Raw genomic sequence first — 23388 nt, 5'->3', positions numbered from 1 at the left:
TAACGTGCAACATGTGATATATATTGTTCAAAATGACGGTAAGCGTGTATGTAGTCAAAAGCAGGACACATCGACATATTTCGAGATACCAGAGCCGTATAGATGCATTTCACACGCTTTCTGAGTGCCTCTCTCTTGTATCTCAAGTCGGTCTTGATCATCGCGATTATAACCGCAGGCCTCATTTTCTGTCACCGATTTTTGCTCGTGAGTGTACGTAGTGCTTTCCTCTTCTTAGAGTGTAAATGTTGAAGATCAGTTCTTTGGTGGGACGTGCGATGCAGAAGTTGGAGTCGAATGGGGTGATGCTCGATTGCTCTTCGTAATAGGTCATAGTTCTTGCACGAACCTCGAAAGGATTAAAAACGCTATACAGGACAACACCACGGAGAAAGTACCAGCATTTAGATTGACAAGCGACAGGCTTCATGCCGCCCCTCTATCAGCGCAGCTCTTGCGCCGCAGACTCGCTGTAGTTGCCAGTGATAGCTAGATCACAGAGCCGCACTTTCCATGTTGTCATCCAGTCTTTGTACGGCTGACAGGTGGCCGTCTTGATGCGCAAAAATGCGTGTGCTACTCTAAAAAGACATCTGGGGACCAGAATTCATCGGGCCATTGTCTTCTATCGAAATGAGAACGCAGCACTAAGGCGTCCGTATCCGGTCAGGAGGTGGCCTTAATAGCAACTAGGGCCTATGCGGCGAAGTGAGCGAAGAGACCGCATGTCAATGAAGAAAATGGTCATTGCCTTCTGGTGACCTCATGTTGAAGGCAGCCGCAACTACGTTGATCATGGCCACAATGATGGCGATGGCAGTGGCAATGTTGGTTAGTACCTCCGCGCGCCTCTGGTGGCATGCCTTAGAGAGGTCCAAGCAGCCAACGACCACTAAGAGCCCCATTTGGATAACCTGAAAGAAAAAAGAAACAAGATGGTGGTAAGTGACACTCTCCAGTTCATTACGCACTCTACGTTGAGATGCACTTCCATAAAGCCGTTCATACAAATACAATCTAGCTCCGTATCCCAAGGAAAAGAGGGACACTACTAAAGGCCAGCCTCTGCCTGTCACACCGAATGGATCAGATTGCGAGGACCCTTTCTTGCGTTGGTGTATCTGCTGGCGTTATATCGACTGAAATGAACATTTCAGACTACGAAGCTGGCGAGCTTACTTACCTCCAACAATGAGTAGGTTTTATACACACTGCAGGAAAGGCATCTTTATCAACTTATTTGCCCCTTACATTGAAATACACACAAATGACATTTAAAAATATAGAATTCGTGTTTCGTCGTTAGCTTATGTCAAAGAAGGTCAAAGAACTGAAAATTAAGATAAAAAAGAGGCACGACATGAAGCGCTAGTTGTGCTAAACCAAAACCAACTAGCCCAACTTCATGCTTTGACGAATGCCACAGACACAGCCAATGGAAAGCCTTAATTGGCTCATACTGTCCTCGACAAAAGCTGTTGCACGAGCGGCGCACCTGATTGGTCGACAGAGAAGCGACGTCACCAGCCGCCAAATTCGAAGCGACCAACTAGAAGTTTGATCTTGTCTAGCGTTCCTGCCATTTGCACTCCCACACTTGAATGCGCGCCAAGGAATGCCACGCGACAGGAGGGATGGCGCACCGTCCAAACGCACATTTGTTGGAGAAAGTGTGACAGATACTGCGCCTTTCCTTTCCTGTAAACCAATAATAGTTATAATATAGGTAAATGACTGGAGATGAAGGGTAGCCTTTCGTCATCCTCCTCTTAACAGACATCCAAGAGACCTAATTTTTATCCTGTGATGGGCAGTACCAAAGAAGTTTTGCTATCTATACCAAGATAGTGGGTATAATGTCGGCATTAATCCAGATACGGCCATCCCAAAATATGTGATTGCAGTAACTATTATTAAGAAATAAAATAAATGAAATATTGAGGGCTAGCGTGAGTGGAATGACGGTTGCCCACACGAAGCCTCGTCTCGTCTGCTGCAAGGTCATGTGTGGATACACGGACGCGAGGTAACTATGAAGATGAACATGACTTCGCCGGTAACCTCCTTGCTATGCATGGGTGGAACGCACAGGCGATATGCATGGGGCTCCTGCGTGATTGTGCCTTGTGGGGTGTCTCACACATTGGTGGTCGTGAGATCACACGTGCGATAGCTTTAAAGAAGACCTCAAATTACCGGAACACCAGGCGGTGCGACCGTTTCGCGCTCTCGCGATGAGGGCATGGCGTAGAGCTGTTGACTGCTGCATCCATGTGGAGAATGGACGGGGCCGAAGAGATATTTTTACATGGAGGTTTGCGTTTCCCCCGCAAAATGTGAAACAAAAAAGCCCGAGAAACGTTCCTGCTTAATAAACATCCGACTTCGTTACCTGGAGTCCGATGGAGAGTGAGACGAGGATGAGAACTGGTACGTAGAACTCGAAGCCTGTTCCCAACTGCAGCACATGCTTCAGTTGGGCTCCGTTGGCCGAAAGCAGCGCTACGTCGAACAGGCCCTCAGACACACTCTTCTTGGCAGCGTACCAGTTGCGGTAGTTGGCTTCGGGTCGGTTCTCGGAGGCGGAGAACAGATTGACAGGAAAAGTCACCGTTCGGTCTACGTTGTCATTTACCTGCGCAGTTATTTAAGTTATTTAGTACTAGTGTTGTGGTAGGAGCTTGTTGCTTGGTTACATGATTAGGAGAAGCAACGCGAAAAACGAGGACATACGAAAAACAAAGAAACTGACAGGACAGGAGCAAAGCTAATACTTGCAATTTATTGAGAGCAACGAGCAGTTATTTATACACCAGCAAAAATCCACGTGACACCAAAAACAAAGAACGAAGCAAAGAAATCTTATCAATACATTGTGTCTAAAACAGCCACATGAAACGTTTATCACGTGCCTATCATGATTTCAGCAAGCATCAGGCCAAGTGAGCCAAAACCAAGACTAGCAGATAAGTAGTGACATACACGCAAAATTAAAATAGGCAACACGAGCAGTGTGAAAAACATTATAATTAACTGGCCAGCCACTACGGATAAACACAAACAAAACTCTTCAAATTAGAGGAGCTTTGGCAAAGCAAATCGGCGGTGATGGTACAAAGCACTTGAGAGCACGTCTCCAACACGTCCGCAAAGCAAATCAGCCTGTCTCTCTTCCTCCGCCATATATTGAAGGCGGAGCTCGTACAGAGTAGAGATGGCACCACTGGCGCCAACGTAGGGACAGCGGCTTGTTTTGCTTTTCCAGCAACGCACGCGATGCAAATGTCAGACATCTGCTGATCCAATTAGGCAAGCACTCCAAATAAATTCGCTATAAAACCACATTGATGGTCAAACGACATTTTCGCGTGAAATTTGACCTCTAAGTATACCGAACGTCTTAGCAACAGGACAAGCAGCGTGTAATTACGAAATACGTGGCTCACGCTCGAAATCACGCAGAAAGTACTAGCTACCAAGGCAGTATGCAGAATTTCTATCGCTTTTTCTGTCATTGAAGCAAAATTATTTTAAAGGTTGTGCTGACATATATTACGCGCTACAGTTTACAGCTCGATCGGTCGAAAACACGTCCACATTGCCGTAACCATAAAATTGAGAAAACAAATATGTTGGAAAGAATATTCACGTGATTTCATACCAACATTGTGACTCAACCGTTCTTTGCGCAGTATTCAGCGTGGTTTGACACAATTTTCCCTCCCATCAGTACCGATCTGCTAGTGAAGTTGGAGGGTATAGTTGGCTTTAACGGTACAAACCGACCCCTTTTGTACTTCAAGTTGTCCGTCATTAACTGCAGGTGCAGGTGTCTCCGAGCTTGCGAGCCGGCCATTTGGTAAAGACGAGCAGGCGCCCCCTGCCTTCGGCGACGCATCGGCCAACGAAAGCCGAGCTTTACGGTTCCATAGAAGACGACCATTCCTCGGATTACGCGCGGCAAAGGCACTAGAAGCAATTCTTCACAAGCGCTGTAGTTTTTCTACCCAGAAATTGAGTTCAGGAGTTCCTCGCTCACGAGGCTCCTATGCCTCTAACATAACACGAAACACGAATCGTAGCTCTGCCTTCAGCTGCACTGCGACACTGCCCTGCGGGTGCTGATTTCGATGCCTGCTCCTCGATTTTTGAAGCTTTACTAGCCTTGTTTATCGAAAGATTTGACGGTGGCGTGCAACGTTTCTTGCATGTTCCTGCTTACGATATTTGAACGTATACTGGGGTTATCAGACATTCTAGCTTGTTACCGCTGCCTGTCGGCCCAACCTTCAAGCCCACTGCGGCTTTGGCAGGTCAGTGATGCAATGCTGGTTAAAAATCTATAATAAAGTTTATTATTTATTATTAAACGCCGCAGAAGCAAGCCAGGCCATACAAGTAGATGACGCCACTACGACCTGGTTAAACTCTTGTTTCCAAACCTTTTTTTTTTAGCGCACCACAATTACTTCCCCGGAACCGCAATCTCTTGAGTTGTCACTAGAAAGGCAGTCATCACAGTACAGCGCATTTCTCACTCAATTTACGTTCAGTAAACAAGCACTCACGCATACGCCTGATTTCCTTCGACGTGGAGCGAGGTTTTAGTGAGGCCTGAGGTCAGTCGCTGCTATATTATTACGCTCGCATCCGACGAAGTATTTATTATCTGCCATAAGGGCAAAATAAGTGGTATCTGCATATGCACGGGACACACAATCGGTGACCACGAGAGCCAAAGTGTTGATGAAAGGAGGCAGAAGACGAATAAAAAAAAAAAGGAAAACACGAGCGCCACTCTGGGCGCAACTAGCCCTGCGGCCAATCATGCTCGCGGTTTCGCGTTGGTTGTTCAGTAGCGGTACTTGCAGCCAAGACGTTGTGGCCTTGACGTCGAAAACGATGGTTTAGTGACTAAGTGGCTAAGCAGGTCATTTTGTGTGAACCAACTTTATTGGAGTGAGCACACAGACGAAGTCACCAGAAGGAGGAGTGAACGAGACACGGCGGTTTATATATATCGTAGGTGTGTCATAGCTCGAGGAGAGAGAGAGAGAGTAATCTAATGAGAAGAATGGTTGGTTCGCTGGTTTGTGGGATTGAACGTCCCAAAGCAACTCAGGCTATGAGTGACGCCGTAGTGGAGGACTCCGGAAATTTCGACCACCTGGGGTTCTTTAACGTGCACTGACACCGCACAGCATACGGGCGCATTGCTTTTCGCCTCTATCATAAAGCACGCCGAGGCCGGGATTCGATCCCGCGTCCTTGGGAACAGTAGTCGAGCGCCGTAACCACTGCGCCACCCCAGCAGGGCTAATGAGAAGAAAGGGGGAGATGTCAGCTGGCGGTAAAGTGACCTTGGACTGCTACTACATACTGGGGAAGGGGGGAAGAAGAAGTTACAGGATAGTTAGGGTGTGAATGAAGGGTGATGATGTCATAGTACAGTGAGGTTTCACTTTTGGTTCGAGTTATTAAGGAGTCCATGCACACACTTAGCGAACTCGTGAAACGCAACATGCCGCACATGTCTTGGTCACACACACTACTTGTCATTGAACAAACACCACTACAACTGCAAAGAACTGTGCCCTCTCACATGGCAGCCTAAAAGCAGGAACACGCACCAGAAAACCTCAAAGTTTCTTCTGAGTGATAAGTCCCCTTTTGTTCCCGTATAGCATTAACAACATCACTCTTTAAGAAGTAATACATTTCAAATACCTCGGTGTCTGGATCACTAATAATTTATCATGGACAAAACACATCGACACTGTCACAGCTAATGCCCTCCGCAAACTGTTTTTTCTTAGACGATCTTTAAAATCAGCTACAGCAATCGTTCGCTCTCTCGCATACAACAGCATGATCCGCCCAACAGTTGAATATGCCGTCATAATTTGGGACCCGTTCACCGCATCGAATATCGACAAACTGGAACGCATCCAAAGGAAAGCAGCAAGATTTATCGTAAATGAATAGCGCCATTACCCGTGATTACCCAATTAATACCGTGATACCGTGATTACCCAATTAATTCAACGATGTGAGTTTTCATCAGTAAGTGAGAGGCATCGCTTATGTAGGTTGAAGTTCTTTTTTCAGTTGATTACAGGACATTACAACATTGACACATCTGGTATTTTAACTTTCTCGACAGGTTACAAAAACAAGACAACACGACAAAACAGTAACACCTCTAACCTCAAGAGTTATTTTCTTTAAGTATTCTTACTTCCCACGAACCATAGTTGACTGGAATAACTTCACTAACGACATAGTCACACAGAAGTTAGTAAAATTATTCGAATAGCACCTGAAATAATTTACTGTTATTGGTTTGGCTTTATGTATGTCGTTTTTATGTACCCACCCTACTAAGGTCTCGAACAAGAGCATAGTATGTATAAATAAAAATAAAAAATAAAGTAAAGTACGCGCTTGTGGAGACTATGCGCACTTGTAAACGTAACGCGCATATGTCTTGAACACGCACCACTTGTCACTGAACACACATCTCGACACAAACGCGGAGGCACGCCCACAAGGCAATTCACCAGAAAAAACTCAAAGTGCACTGACCCGTGTTTCGGCATGCACGTGCGATAATCACTGACTTCACACCACACGCAAATGTCACAGGCGGGAATCTAGGCCCGTTTCACTTAAAAAGATGAACAGGGCCTTCATCATGCACGAGTTATCAGTTTGTTTCGCCTTGGCACTTAGAGTTTGTTCTTCAGAGGGAGGGCGGCAGTCCAACTGTTTGAGAGTATTTTTCAAGGCTCGTTTCGCGTCACTATAGTTAGGGCACTCACAAATAATATGAAAAATTGTTTCTGGAATGTTGCAGTTCACGCAATTAGGGATTGCTTCAACTCCGATCTTGTGGAGGTAGCCTTTGGTGTACGCGACTCCAAGCCATAACCGACGGAGTAGAGTCGCTTGATGTCGCATAACTTTAGATGGTACGTGAAGTCGAGAGCCTGCATCTAGCCGACATATACGATCCTGCTGATGGCTTGCATCGACCCAGTGTAGGCGCATAGCAGATTGCATTGAATGAGCCTGTAAGGCTGCGGCGTCACTCCTTGAGAATGAGAGGCGTATATGGAAGGCTGGTCTCCATGAGCAAGCTTGGCTTCCGCACCAGCTCTTTCATTTCCTGCGATACCGCAATGGCTGGGGATCCATTGAAACTTGACGACGTGGCCACGCCGAAAGGCCTCAGCAAGCAGAACAACAATTTGCTCGACTAGCTGCTCATATGTACTTGGTTTCATGTCCGTTTTTATAGTCTGTAGTACAGTTCTCGAGTCGCAGAATATTGTCCAGTGATTTGCGTTCTGCTGACCAATGTATCGGAAGGCCTCTCTTATGCCTGCCAATTCAGTTGCCGTGGTTGATGTTTTATGTATAAGTTTAAAGCGGTGATTGTACGCGTTTCCAGGCACTACAGACGCCGCTGCTGAAGAGGTGGTTGTCAGTGATCCATCGATAAAAATATGCACTGAAAAGGTATATGGCTGTGACAGCTATTTCAGTCCAACTGTTGCGATGTGCGACTTTTTTGGTATACCTGGAATATGATCACGCACGTCAGGTTTTGGAATCCTTCATAATGGCACTGTCGAAATTTAGTGGGGCATGTAGTTTGGAGGTATTACATTCCATTGCGTCCTGATAGTTTTCGAATAAGATGCGTCTGGACGCAATCTACTAATGTTGGCCAGGGAGTCGTTATTATGCCTAGTTATGTGTCGCAAATGCACCCGTAATGGCTCATGGTGGACATAAACGCTCATGGAGACTGTGACATATGGTTATGACCTATTATAATGCGACCCCATGCTCGAATTGCCTAACCTAATGTGGCCTGTCGTGAATCTTGTTTGCTCTGTCACTCCCACAAACACCGACGACACAGGGGGCGATGACCATCGTAATAAGAGGCAAAGAGAAATGATATACATGAAGAGGCAAAGCAGCATCTGCAATTCGAAGTGCTCGCCGCACTCTCTGCAGCACCATGAGCTGATTCGCGTTTATACGAAGATTTCTTATGTGTATCTCATTAGCGCATGTTTATTTGATGCAAGAAAAGTGCTTTATTTCTTCGGGATGCAAAACTTTAGAGAGTTAGTTTTTCTTCGTTCCTGAAACTCGCATGACATTGTCTTGTCCACGACTTCGGACTTTCCATTGGGACTGGCCACACAAATAGATAACTAAAAGGGTGATTTAAAAATCGGCAGACCTTTTACAGCAATAAAGCCTGGTGCGGAATAGGTGACGTTTTTGAAAATATATATACATTTTTCTATGCCCAATTTCTTACTTTCAGGAATTTTCGGAAGTGTTTGCTGTATCATATCTTACGCAAAATAATTCGGTTTTATTTGCATCCATGATTAACCCCAGGCCAGCATTAAAGCAGACGGATCGCTTGTTGACAATATAAGAATAATTCTCACCCCGTTCGAAGCAGTCTTGTCCGATGCAAATATTTGCATGTCCATGTTTAAATATGGTCGCAGAGCTTAGGAAACAGTGCGTTAGCTACCTCCGCAAGGATGCTGCACAATTCGCTTGATGTAGCCGACTGTACTGCACTCGCAAACACTGATGTTTTTCCACTCTCGTTATCATCGTGACGTAGTTGGTTGTTATCAGTGCCTGTATCTCTGGTATCGCAGGAATGTCAGAACATGATGTAGAGTGCAAGTTATAACATGTTTCCTAGGGTGAGCTGCACCATCGCGCCCTAAGGATTAATAAGGGAAAGGCTGAAAATACCTGCCATATATCAGTGAAGCTCAAGGACGCACTGGACACATGATAGTGATCAACACAATCCTCCTTTCCGAAGTTCTATTTATCATTGTAAATATTTTTGCAACCGCGATTAGGTGAAGAGACATTCCGGGACTTACGCCAACTGTGTGAATGTATCCTTTTACTTCCGGATAAATTGATAGAAAGTATTTTTTGTATTCACATATGAATGCGCCTGTATCTGAATGCGTATATGTGAGCACGACCAATGAATTGTTATCATTCGTATATAGCAATCTTTAAAAAAATAATATGTTGGCCAATATACAACTTTAGCGTATTTTTTTTCTGCCCACGCCGGCGGATAAGTGGTTAAGGCTCGCACTACTGTTTATCCCGAGGACACGTGTTCGATAGCGGCCATGTTTCGATGGCGGCGAAATGCAAGGCGCCCGTGTTATGCTGTGATGTCAGTGCACGTTAAAGAACTGAATCTTATAGCCCCTCACTACGGAATCTCTGAGAACCTAAGCCACTGAGGAATGATAAATCATATAAATTAGGCCAGCGCTTCTTTTGCAGTCTCTACTGCTTTATCGAGCATAGAGAAACAGGGAGACACGAAAATATTTTGCTTTCGGTTCGGTTCACATTGGCGACACAAGGCAGCGCATAGCAGAAGTTTATGCCATGGTGCAAGGTCTTGCCGCTTGAGGCTACTTAAGTATGTTTTGTTGCCACCACGAAGATGATTATAGAAATATCTGGACAAAACAATATTCTGAGGATGCTCTAACCAAACCTTAATTTTCCATTGTTTAGCTGCAGCGAAAGGCTTACTAGAGAATAACCCCAGTTTTAATATAACCTCTGATAACATCACAGTACTAGAACCGGCCGCCAGAGAAATGAGCATGAGATGATGTGCACAGAACTGGCGGGATGTTTTAAGTAAAGGAATATGGAAATGTGTTATTAGCACTTCGTGGGCTTTCTCAGTTTTAGTTTAATTCAAAACAACTCTCTAAAGAGCCACTGCCGATCTCTACCTGCTTCCAATTCAAAACGATCATCATCCCATTTGTGGACAAAAAATACGGGATGCCGGAAACCATTTCGAAGGGTACCTCTGCGACATTTCAAGAACGGAGTGACGAATTTCCCTCAAAGAGGTCCACTCCCCAGCCAGTGAGACCGGCGTATTGCCAAGAATTCTTGGAGCGACATTCCGTGTTTGTTGCAACCTGTTGAAATTGGTTCAAACAAATTCAAACAAAAACAGAAATAGAATAGGAGATACATTTCTAATGAACACTTTTGTTGCTGATATTATCACATCTCTAAGGAAAATAAAAGGAGAAAATTTATTTTATGTGAGATATTTCAACTTGACGAACTTGGTGTATTGTCCATGGCAAAGGTAAATCGATGACGGCTAAAGCAACCCATTATTTATTTAGATACACTAAAAAGTTGCTTAGCTTAAGATGCTATTGCGGACCAAAAGTTTACTTACCTATAACATAAGACAAAACGCTGGTTGGTTTTAGTGGCGCATCATAATTATAATTTTTTGGAAGTATCGCTCAGGTATTAGGCCTCTCACTAAGGTGCGGTTTGCATTAACGCCTTATAAAAACTTTTGCTGAAGACGCGTAAGCACGTTTAACTAAAGTACGTTGAAGGAAGAACATTGTAAAGGGAATAACAGTTTGGGCAATTTAAAGAATCTGGAAATATTTTCCCTGTATTCGAAGAAAAACACCAGGGATGTTCTCAGATATATTGCGCATATTAAAGGAGAGGAACGGTGAAGATATCGTGCCCAGGAATCCATTTGACATCCTGTGTGCGAGGTATGTCACGAGCTCATGCCTTTCAAGCACTAATATATATGCTAAAACCACCCTATTCAAAATAATGGCGTGTTAAGGAATTACAAATTTATTGACCAATTACTTTAGTACCCCTTCCTTAGCAAGTGTACGCTAAACTCGACCAGGACAAGAGTCGAGTTTTTATAAATGATATTTGGCAACAAATAGTCGCATGATAAATCAAGAGATTGAGAAATATTCAAGATATCACCATTCCTTTAGATAGTAATAAGGCAATAGTAACTCATTAGCATTCATCCAAGCGCAGCAATACTGCTGCAGAGGAAAGCCGTACAGCTTTCGCCGAAACTTCTTATTTCAAGGAGTTTGGTTAGCTTAGTAGAGGGAGCAAGTGGCCCGGACAAGCGACGGTCTCGAGTTCGAACCTCGAGTCAAGACAGATTTTTTGCAATGCGAATTTACTGTACGGTGCATGCTAAAGACTAATTACGCAAAGGGTTTTTCCATACCTCTCTAACTAACACGGTTCTGTGTTCGTTGCACCCAAATAATCTCCGCAAACTTCCTGATCTCATCCTTCCACCTTAGTTTGTGTCGTGCCCTGCTACGCTTGCGTTCCCTTCGAACGCAGTCTGTCACCCTTGGCGACCATCGGTTGTCTTGCTTCGTCATCGCACGCCCTTATTCATACCCATCTTTTATTGATTTCGGCTAGAATGCCAGTAACATGCGTTTGCCCGTCGATAAAAATTGCCGTATTATTGTTTCTATATTTTTTTATTCGAAAAAGAGCTTGACAGCTGCAGGCTTACGATTAAAAACGCAAGGTTGAGTTTTACAGAATTTGACCTTAGCTGCTCAATTCTGGTATCAACGTGTACGCCACGAAACTAATTTTTTCGGCACCACCCACCCCTCTCTGCGACCACTGGGTCACCCGCTACGGTACAGTGCAACGATAGCCTTAAGCCAAACATGACAGATGTACTGCTAATAAACCTAGAAAAACAAAACAGAGGACTGGAGTATTGAACCAGAAAGTATGTGTGGTAAGGAAACTTACCATAGAATGAGAACTAAGACAACGCAGATTGAAAAAAACAACAACAACAACAACAACTGAATTTTTGCACGTTAAACGAAACGAAGAAAAAGGAAGTGTTCTTCATTATGCCAGCGAAGCGCCATGAGGAATAAAAAGAATGTTGAACCTTCTCAATGCAGTCACTGTGCAGCCCATAGCTGTCCGTTTTCTAGGTTTCTGTAAATGTGTGCGCAATAAGCTATATTTCGTTTAATCGAGTGCGTATTAAGAAGCAATATTCTTAACTTCTTCACCTGACATTAATTTGAAGCAACACTTACTACAATAACTAACGAGAATTTCTGAAAAACCCCTGATAGACCCCGTTCCGTGTCGGGATGTCCATCTGCCTTGGCGGGCGGAACCGTGACGGACAACTGCAGCACAATAAGGAACCGGTGCGAAAATTTGAGAATCAGCCCCTTTCATTTCCCGGTATCACATAAGTCAAGATGTGTACAATGTGCATGTTCAGTAGTTTATGATCTTCTGTTATTATGAAAGTGTATATGGACAGACCAGCCGGTGTGTCAATGTTCGTCTCAGGGAACACCCCAATCACTCTCAGAATCAGCGCATTCCCATCGAAAAGAGCACTGCCAATATTGCAACAAAGCAAATGACAAAGTACGCAGACTACCAGTCGCGCCAGCGCGTATTTCATTCCGTCATAAAGATAAGACAACAAGGGAGTTAAGGGAAGCATATCACATTCACGAAAGACAAGATGGATGCGTTAGTCAGCCATCGTTAGTGATAGTTCGTAAAGATCTGCCTTTCTTGACAACACTTGAAGTGATTGTGTATTTTTAAACATTTTAAAAATTTTCTTTTAATGATTTCTTGTATGTCTTTCGTTACGATTGTCCTGATATCAGTTTGTGGTGGTTCCAGTCTTTGAATTATGTTGTGCCATTCCGAGGTATACTCTGCACATGTTCGCTGGGAAAGAAGGGTCAGGGATGCTATACGTACATGTTTTGTTTACTGAATAAAAATGTAGTGGCGAGTCAGCGCTCGTGTGTATGCTTCCTGTTCTTTTGTCCTTCGTCCCTTTGCGCTGTTTTTCCATCCAAAATGACTTTTCTAGGTATTTGCTTTAAACCGAGCATTTAGTTTCAGCTCTCTGTAGGTAATTATTAATGCTTTGTAATTCACATTTTGAGTTGTCTAACAAGCCAATATAATCAGAAAATAACATAGTATGTGCATTAGAAAATCGCATGTAGGATAAGTTATTATAAACTGAACCTTTTTCCTAACGGTTCCTAATTCAGGCTTTTCAGACTTTCTGTGCGCACCTCAATAAAATTCAATTGATTGATTATTTTTCAAAGTTTGGCACACACAAAATGCAGCGAGCATAGACAAACTTTGCTTTGAACCAAGCTTGACTGGGTTTCCAGGACCTCACATAGCGTTTTGTTTTTGCAACAGCTCTCTCCAACAATAGCGTATCATGTGTTTGACCTTTTTGCAGAACGAACCATTTTCAAGCAGGAGGCAGATAATGTTTCTGATAACAGTACGAAATTCAGCAAACACTTCTGCAACAACGTTATCTTAGAAGTGAGTGATAACGACAAAAAGAATACACTCCACGCAAAAAGAAGCAAAAAATAGCAACACAGTCAATTTCTAAACACAATAACAGTGCTATGGGGTGAAACGACCGTATTACACGCCTGATTCTGTTCACGAGGATGGCTAACCGCGTTGAAAACTACATAAAGTATTGAAGAAATTCACCTTCATCCCCGCCGGGGTGGCGCAGTGGTTACGACACTCTACTATTGCGCTCAAAGACGCGGGTTCGAATCCCGGCCTCGGCGGCCTCTTTTCGGTGGAGGTGAAAAGTAAGGTGCCCATGTGCTGTGCGATATCACTGCACGCTAAAGAACCCCAGGTGGTCGAAATTTCCGGAGTCCTCCGCTACGGCGTCTCTCCTAGCCTGAGTTGCTTTGGGACGTAAAGCCCCACGAACCAACCAACCATCACCTTCATATTAGCCATAGTAGGTTTTTCGGGGTGATTTCCTTACGTAATATTCGATATATAATTCCTGAACGCAGTTTTCGACGCCGCCGAGCCCATGTTGGGTTGTAGAGAATGCACATGTCATGCTTATTTACTTCTTAGTACATATCCTCTATCTGGTAGCGTTTTCAGTTTAACTTAAGCGAACTCTGTGCGATCTCCTACCAAGGTGCCCCTGCCTTCAACTAGGCACTCAAACTCATCTGTTCTTTATATTTACCCTTTCTAAATTCATCTTTTTTTTCCAGGGGTCGCCTGATAATAAATCGACATTGTTTTGTCAGTGTATTAACGTGACCTGTGTATTGTATGATTGAAGCTTGAAGGAAGACAGTGAATCATCAGCGCCAGCCACAAGTCGTCACCATGACTCTGACCTGGGTGCTGACCCCAGGTTCCGGTTGGTCACAGACCGCTAAAATTCGAAGCAGCTGATACGACCTAAAACCTGGTACGCAAAGAGATCAGTGATCTTGTGTTTGGCGCATGATGGCCTTAGTTTCCTTTGTGCCAAAAACTCAACACAAAACATAAAAAAAAGTAAAGAGGCTCCTTAGCGAAAATAAATTTTGTTGCATTTCCAGACAACTTCAATTATTCTTCAAGCACGGTGCCCGCACGAACAAAACGCAAATTTTGATTGTATTATTGATTTAAACAGTCAATGCTAGCGGCACGAATAGTGGTCAGAGAAGACAGTTGGGCTAGTTGATGCGTTTAAGTAAATGAATGCGACATTGCATCTAGCGTGGAAGAAAACAAAGGACAGCACGCTTTCCTGTCGGCACCTTATTGTCACGGTCCTTCGCCTTTTTTCACGCTAGTTGTAATGTCACGGTTATTTACAAATAGAGTTTGTAAATAAAGCGACACTTATTATAGCGATTCCAAGGTAAGTAGCAGCAATTAGTTCCTCGTAATGAAGGGACCGATAAAGCTTTCCGAGATCACTGCAGAACCTGCACACGAGAAATGCGTAAGCCTGAGTGTTTCTGTGTTGTCTGCGAGATGATTCAGCGGGATTCCACGAGGGACAGATCCTGGACCTTTCCTTTCTTGTAAACCACTTAACTGGCTCTGATGGATTACCTAATTAACTCACATTACCCATTTTGTCACTTGCATATCTTGACTTGATACTGTATTTGAGGGTAGTTTTTCTTGATATACCAGTTAGTTCCTCTTTAACAGCTCCGACAAGGTTGCGCCCATGCGAAACCCGCCTACATAGCCAAACAATGCTTACGCATTAATAAAGTGTCCATTTAGTATCGAAAAGTCGCATAGAGCAAGCTCTCTACTTATTGAACGCTGGTGGTTTATTCATTGCATTGCTTCCAAGCCCTTGAATTATTACACTGGCAACACACACCGCGCATACACAGTGTTAGATAGCGCAGCATAATGTAGTTAGTGCCCGAGCACGTTTGCCGGCGTACTGGTAAGTCGCCTTCCACAAGTTGCGACATTTTGAGCCAAGAATGCAGGCACGAGAGGCAAAAAATAATAATAAACTCGGGTCATTTCATGAACTTATGAGTCCGTGAGTCTTCATTTTATAATGCACGAGGTGCTGTACACGCAAGAAATATAAGGTGCTTTCCAAAGAAGTCCAGGGAAGGCTATTTTTGCAGAAAGAGTAAAATGATGACTTTGTGGTAAACATTGAATGAATAAAACCAGTTAAAAAAAATTACCATAAACATTAAACATAACCGCGAACATAAATGTTGCATACAAGTAGAACTCGAAAAGCATACCAAAATACAATTTTGGAGCATATAAATGTAGAAGGTTTTGATCCCTCAAACGATATGACTTTTACGCTGCTCTGTCATATTGATACTGAACACAGACAGAAACAAGAAATAACACCTAACTCAAATATCACAAAGAAACCTTGTTGGCCATGGCCGCGGCGAATTGAGCTACATTTTCAGAATGTTGATGGTGGACGCAGCCTTGTTTTCAATAGATCAAATTTCCAAAGCTGATTTTCAATTTCATGATTTTCAGCGCCTCCGGGCATGTGTTGTGAAGGTTCTCTAATAAGTGTTTTATTCGTCATTAGACAGTTTTAGTTTCACGTGCGTACAGAGTTACGTACGCAAACGTGAGAAGTCTACGTGCGCAGCGCGCATTTCGCCAGGACTACTTTTAGTTTCACGTACGTGGTGTACGTGAAGCAAAATGTATGGACCTTTCATACAAGCCTCGAAAAACTGTGCGTACGTGTTATGCCGCGCCATCTAGTACAGATGAACCAAACTAATTTTGTTTAGTCGAGCTGCCTTGAACCGAGCCACGCTGCGGCCTAGCCAAGAGTCGGTCGAATTGGAAATTGCTGTTCTCAACGTCGTTGCTCTACAGTGAACAATTAGCAAGACGCATACCTATATGCGTCCACCGCACAGCGTGTCGCATGCAGTCTTCGAATGGATTGCATTCTCTCACGTCGCGAAGCATATCCAGATCGTCGCTTTAGGAAAAGAGAATTCGCTGGGCAACAGAACCAACAGAACTCATGCTTACAACTTCACAACCTTCCCCCTACAACGGATTGGCTCTGGTTGGCTGCCGGCTTGCATCTTGCACTCTAGCCACTTCTCGCTCAACTCTGGTCTGGCGTGACCTCGCGAGATCGTTGCTATGACGACGACAAACGCTTCTGCGTCAGGCTTAACAGCTGAAAAATCGTCCTTCTATCTAAAAAATAAAGGCTATTTGTCACTTGAAACTTTACGCGAGGGTAAGATTGGGTAAGCTTAAAGCGAATACAACAGTTTAGAGCACGATATCGCGCCGAGGAATTAGCGGCGAAGCTGTTATTGCTGTGAAGCGGGCGGGCAGGGCGTCGCCATGTTGTCAACTCTACGTACGCCAGCAACGTGAAGACGCCAACGTGAAAATCCGAATCTCACGTACGTCCGTGAAACTGCCGCGGACTCTTCACGTTCTGCGCATGCGCACTGGTCACACGTAGGCGCTTCACGTACGTGAAGCTCCCACGTACGTGAAACTAAAACTCTCTATTGCCTTACTAGTTGCTCTATTTATACTTTACTGGTTTTAAATGTTTCTTCACCCGTAGACTGTTTACACCTCGTGACGTTCAGTTAAAAAAAAAAGTATTTACCCTTTTTTGGGCACCTTCAATTGCTTCTGACATTCCATTTTAGTATGTGTTAGTATGTTTTGTTCTCACCAAAGCCCACTACACCTTTCACGTCTTATAGATTTTACCGCTATTGCGTTTCCACTTCATCTTCCATTATTGTTAATCCGGTATGTTCCCTCGACGGCTGTTTTTCACCGCAAATTCAATCATTAGCAGAGGTTTTTGACTCCCTGACGTCACTATCTTCCGACGGCCGGTGACAGAGCATTATCGCTATCGATGTGCCAGTCCTTGTTCTCTTCGCTATATTGTAGCCGAAGAAGAGAGGGTTCTGTGAAGAAAGAAGACATCCCTTTTTGAGTGTTCTGAGGATCGCCGCCGTCGCGCTGGTTCCTGCTGCTGCCCTGCTGTTGTTGTGGCTGTAGGAAGAAGGAAAAATGCATGGGTCTGCTACTGGCTCTGCAGCTGAGCCACCTCGGCTGCCTCGTGCGGAGAGAAGAGAATAATTGGTTCACTGGAAGGGAAAGGCGCGGTAACTGTCTCACTCGTTTTCTGTGGACACCTGAACCGCGCCGTGAGGGAAGGGAGAGAGGTGGGAGTTAAAGTGGAAAGAGAGAAAGAGGAGCCGTAGTGGAGGTCTACGTAGTAATTTTGACCACCTGGGGTCTTTAACGTGCTCTGACATCACACAGCACATAGAGCAGAAAGAAAAGGAAGAGGGAGAGAAAGACGCGCGCCGCAACAACAGCCGTCGTCCACTACCGAAACGGTGGCAGGTGCAATGGCGGCCTACACGTAAAACAAATTCTGTGGCAGGCTAGCCGCAGCGGCAGTGACCTACCTGTCCCCGCCCCATCAGGGGAGTACCAGGACCCTATTAAGGGACTTACACAACCTGCGGTCACTGGTATCGTCCCGTCCTTTGAGTAGAACGTCTATGTTTTTCGAAATAAACCTCTGTTGATAGTCAGCGCCACGTGTTTGTGCTTCCTCGTGTCACTGTGTCCCGTCCCTTGCGCTGTTCCTTCACCATGCTTGGTTGGTTGGTTGGTTTGTGGAGTTTAACGCCCCAAAGCGACTCAAGCTATGAGAGACGCCTAGTGGAGGACTCCGGAAATTTAGACCACCTGGGGTTCTTTTAACGTGCACTGACATCGCACAGCACACGGACGCCTTGCTTTTGGCCTCCATCGAAAAGCGGCCACCGAGGCCTGGATTCGATCCCGCGTCCTTGGGAACAGTAGTCGAGCGCCGTAACCACTGCGCCACCCCGGCGGGGTAAAAACCAACGCCCGCCAACTCGCTTTTTGTGACCTTTCTTTGGTAGCTCTTTACAGCTTAGGTCATGGCTTTCTTGAGTTTCGCTAGCGCCTCCATCGCGACAAGGCAGTGGTCCATAAAGTTATCCTTCCCTATAATTTGAGACTCGTCAACTCTATATGTTATAGTCGGCAGAGAGAGAGAGTGTCTTTTCTTTCTTGTAAACCAGTTTGAAACGCCGCTGATTCCTGCTTGACCACGTCTCTGTATTCCGTCTGGTACAGCGTTCTAGGAAGGGCCAAATGAAAGGCGCGGCACGAACGCCTGGATCGAATGCCCTGCGGGGCCAGCCTCGTATATGCGTGAATCGTATAATAACTCATCCTGACCGGAAGTGACGTCATGACCGGCCGCCACCACGTCGATGTCGGAGACGCCATCCGAAGACCATTCACTACTCCGATCAGGAAGATGCGAGGCAAGAAAGTTTATTATATTGTTACAAGCATGGTTTCAGTTGACGCAGGACGAGCGTCAAAGACCCAGCTGTGTCAACTTGCGAGTCCCAGCACGAGCCTCTTCTTCGTCGACCTCATCTTCGCTTGTCTCGATTTCTGGGCGTCACACTTCCCCCGACGCAGCTGAAGCCCGCTGGGCGACTTAAACATCATCGCGTGATCGATAAGGCTTTAAACGAACGACGTGGGTGACTTCACGTTTTGCAGAGTGACGGCCGCTTTTGGTGAGGCGAGCGATGCGAAAATTGAGCTCGCTAAGTTGGGCAAGAACGACGAATGGTCCATCGTAGTGGCACAGCAGCTTTTGTTACAGACCCCGCTTCCTGATAGGCCGCCACAGCAAGACGAAATTTCTAGGTAGGTAAATACCGTGACTGTGGTGGGCATCGTACCGTGCTTTCGAGCGATCCTGGGACGCTAAGATGTGAAGGCGGGTAAGCCGGCATGCTTCTTCGGCAAAGCAGATTGCCTCGGCTAGCGAGGTATCTTCATCACTAGTGGCTGAAAACGGGAGGATGGTGTCCATGGTATATAGTGGGTAGCGAGCATAGAGCAGGAAGAATGGACTAAATCCAGTGGTCTCATGACGGGCGGCGTTGAAAGAGTAGGTTGTGAACAGCGCAGTACACTGTCCCAGTTCTTTTTTTATTGTCATTTCAGCAGAGCAAATACAGCATTTGCTGCAGGGGCAGAGGCTAAAGGCTGTGGCGCCTGATGAATGCCTCTGTCCCTCTGTTATGATTTGCGTCGACGTACATGAACAGCCTATTAGTTATCGTACGGTTGGTGCGTTCACTTAGACCGTTGGTTTGGGGATGATAAGGCGATGAATGGCGAAAATGATGGGCTCATAAACGGAGCATCTCCATGATGTCGGCGGTAAACTGGCACCCACGGTCGCTGATAACCACTCGTGGTGGTCCGTGACGACAAACTATGGCCCGCAACACAAAGCAGGAGACTTGATACGCGGCCGTGGGTATGGCTGCCGCCTCACAGTATTGAGTGAGGTAGTCCACGCAAACAATGATCCAACGGTTTCCATTATGGGATAGCGGAAAGGGGCCAAAGAGATCAACGCCCACTTGCTCAAATGGTGCACGGGGCGGCGTGATGGGGTGAAGGTGTCCCGCTGCCACGCTCGTGGGACGTTTGTCGCGCTGACGCTGGGTGCAGCTGGCGGCGTACCGCTCAGTAGTTGCTCGCATTTTTGGACAATAGGAGAACTCCTGAGTGTGATGGAGCGTTCTTGCAGCTCCAAGATGACCAGAACTGGAGTCGTCGGGCGTGGTCAGTAATATAGGATGGTATATGCTCCTTGGAACAACCGCACGGAAGCGGGGACGTGTTGAGGAATAGTTTTCTGCCAGAGGAGGCGATCACGCGCACAAAATCGGTGACCACCTGACCTATCTTGAGCGACTGCGAAGAGAGGTTGCAAGTGGAAATCTCTTTGTTGTTCTTCTATAAACGTGGAGGTGTCAGGAAAAGCCGTTATACCGACGCGACACAGTTCTCGAAATCATCGGCGTCAGACTTCGTCAGAGGAAGGTGTGAGAGTCTGCATCAGCGTGCTTACAGCCAGTTTTGTATGTAACTGTAAAGTCATACTCTTGTAACCGTAGGGCCCATCGTGCAAGGCGGCCACGCGGGTCCTGGTGCTTTCTGACAACGGTAAACTGGCGTCCATAAAGATAAGACCGAAAGCGTTGTATGGCGAAAGCGACAGTGAGGCATTCCTGTTCCGTGACAGTATAATTGCGCTCCGGATTACTAAGGGAGCAACTCGCGTACGCCATGACGTGCTCCTTGTTGTCGCAGCTGTGGACCGACGTGGGAGCTGCCCTCTACACCTGGCGCCTAGCCGAGTGTCCTTCAGGACCCCTACTGTGGGAAATAAAGTTTTACCAGACCAAACCACACAAGAACCACGCCAATCGCAATACCACTTGCGTCACTATGCGCTTCTGTGGGCGCTGTAGGATCCAAGTGGCGGAGCACAGGTTGCGACGTAAAAAGAAATTTTAAGTGGCGGAAGGCGGAATCGCACTCAGGTGTCCACTCGAAATTACATTTTTATAAAGGAGGCTTGCCAGGGGGTGTGCGATATCAGTAAAACTGTTAATAAAACGGCGCAAATACGAACACAAACCCAGGAAACTCCGTAGTTCTTTGCGGACAGGGAGGGGGGGGGGGGCTGAAAGAGGCAGCCGCTACTGTCTTTGCGGGATCAGGTCTGACGCCGTCTTTATCGACGAGTTGTCCGAGAACCAGTACTTTGCGTGCACCAAAACGACACTTCTCTGAGTTCAGCACGAAGCCAGCATTGCGCATACAGTCCAGCACAAGAGCTAAACGTTTATTGTGCCCGCTGAACGTCTTCCCGAGAATCACGACATCGTCCGAGTAACACATGCACACCTCCCATTTTAAACCGCGGAGTACCGTGTCCATGAATAGTTCGAAAGTGGCGGGTGCATTACTGAGGCGGAATGGCATCACACTGAATTTGTAAAAGGCCATTGGGTGTGATAAATGCAATTTTCTCTCTGTCCGCCGGGTGGACAGGTATTTACCAATAACCCGTTATGAGGTCAACGGTGGAAAAGTAAGAGACAGAAAAAAGACAATCAATGGCGTCATCTATATGGGGAAGAAGGTACACGTATTTTTTAGTGACTGCATTTAGACGATGGTAGTCAACGCAAAAACGCCATGTGCCATCCTTCTTCCTGGCAAGAATCACTGGGGCAGCCCAAGGAATCGATGACTCTTGTATAAGACCCTTCGTTAACATCTCGTTCACTTGTTCATTTATCACCTTTCGTTCAGACGGTGACACTCGATAGGGCTTTTGTAGAATTGGATTTGAGGTGCCAGTGTCGATCCTGTGTAGGATACGTGAAGCAGGAATTAAAGATGGGCCACCTGGTTGGGAAAAGTCAAACAAGGAGGTATGTCGCCCTAGAATGGCCAGCAGTGCGCGGCGCTCCTTTGTTAAGAGCGAGGGGTCAATCATACGGAGCAATCGCGATTCATCTTGGATATCAATCACTGCTTTGTCTATGACGTCGGTAATCAAGTCAACATGCATTGGCGGGTCATTAATTCAGGATGCAAGTTTCAAACCTGTGGGAAGAACAACAGGTTCTGTAGAGCAAATCATTTCCCAGAGTGCAGTGTGGCCTTTGGCAGCAGACACCATGGCATGAGGAATCAAGACATTTTTTTTGATGCAGGTGAGGTGCACCGGTTATAAAGTCGCTTCAGAAATGTCGAGGGTGGCGTCGAGCAGGAAACCTGTGCACATACAGCCGACGATGGAGGCACAACGGTATCTTCAGAAACACAAAACGTACTCACATCGCTACATGAACCTTCTATCAGACCAAGGGTAACACATTTGCCGACGCTAAGCTAGCCAGTTTGGCAGTCGACATTGGCGCCACACATCTTCAAAAAGTTGATCCCAAGGATGACATCGTGCGTTGGTCGGGCGAGCACTGCCATTTAAGCACGGAACACTTCACCATCCAAAAGAAAATTTAACACTGCACACTCCAGCAGCAAGCAATGGTTCGCCACTCACACCACAAAACTGAACACTTTTATCCCACTTAAATAAAACGTTTCTTCCCAGGCGACGCTTAAATGAAGCACTCTTTAAGGATATAGTGGCCCCGGTATGAACCAAAGCCATCACAGGATCACCATCAACTAAAACGTTGACTTTGTTCCGTAACATCAGCACAAGTGGGGGTATCTCTTGTAACAGCGAACGTCCAGCGACCTCACCCCCATCAAACTGCGTAAGGTGGGGGACCAGGTGGGCCACATGGTCCGCCGGGTTTCTAACAAACGTGGGGGGGTTGCGGTGCAAAGACGCCTTGCGGCTGGCGCATGCATTCGTGACCAGTCAAATCTTGTATTCCCCTCCTTACCTCCACCTTCGGAAACAAGACGAGGGTAAAATCGAAGTCGTCCTGCGCAAAATTTTTAAGGGAGCCCTGGATCTGCCCATGAACACCTCCAACCAGCGTCTACTGGGCCTGGGCATGGTGAATACGTTCCGGGAGATCCGAGAGGTTCACTTAACCAACCAATACACACGTCTTTCTAAGACATTGTCGGGTCGCCGCCTCCTTGCCCGGCTACACATCCAGCATACCACCCTTATGGAAGATCGTATACGCCTCCCTTTCGAGTGGAGACGCGCCCTCCACGTACACCCTCTTCCCAAAAACATGACACGTGAAGACCACAATCGCCGGCGCCTGGCGCGGGCGGAAGCCCTGGGCCGCCATTATGGGTCGAAACCCGGCATTTACTACGTGGACGCCTCCGGCCCCCACCATGGGGGATGGTACACGGCCGCAGGGGTCCACCAGTTCAAAACTGTTAACGGGTGTACTGTTCGCGCCCATGACATAACCCACGCGGAGGAGGTCGCATAGCACTGGCAGCTACTCACACTGATTCTAAAACAATTATCTCCGACTCGCGAGGGTCCTGTCGGAACGTCGAGCAAGGCTGGGCGCCAAATGTAGCCTACCGACTATTTCGAAATTACACCTATACCGGGGACCCCGCTTACCGGAAAATAGTATGGGCTCCTGCTCATATGGGTCTCGAGGGGAATGAGGCAGCCGACGCCGCCGCCCACGCGCTCTCTTTCCGGGCTTCCCATCTCGACCCCTAGATCAGGATCTCAAATTCGAACCCGCGTATTCTTTTAAGGACATTGTTCTTTGCTAT

At 46.1% G+C, this 23388-nt stretch overlaps 1 protein-coding gene across 1 annotated transcript; it reads right to left on the bottom strand.

The window, feature by feature from the left end:
- Positions 1 to 728: 728 nt before the first annotated feature.
- On the bottom strand, positions 729 to 19841 carry LOC146179773 (ninjurin-1-like). Its single transcript, XM_084580275.1, has 3 exons — positions 19719 to 19841; positions 2393 to 2635; positions 729 to 914 (listed from the first exon to the last, which is right to left on the bottom strand). Exons 1-3 carry the CDS (start codon positions 19839 to 19841, stop codon positions 729 to 731), a joined length of 552 nt encoding a protein of 183 aa, XP_084436401.1.
- Positions 19842 to 23388: the final 3547 nt, after the last annotated feature.

Source organism: Amblyomma maculatum, chromosome 9 (genome assembly GCF_055883805.1).
Source record: "Amblyomma maculatum isolate TAMU_Amacu chromosome 9, ASM5588380v1, whole genome shotgun sequence".
NCBI classification, from domain to species: Eukaryota; Metazoa; Arthropoda; class Arachnida; order Ixodida; family Ixodidae; genus Amblyomma; species Amblyomma maculatum.
Note: the sequence above shows the minus strand (reverse complement) of the source record. Positions and strands in the feature narration are given on the sequence as shown.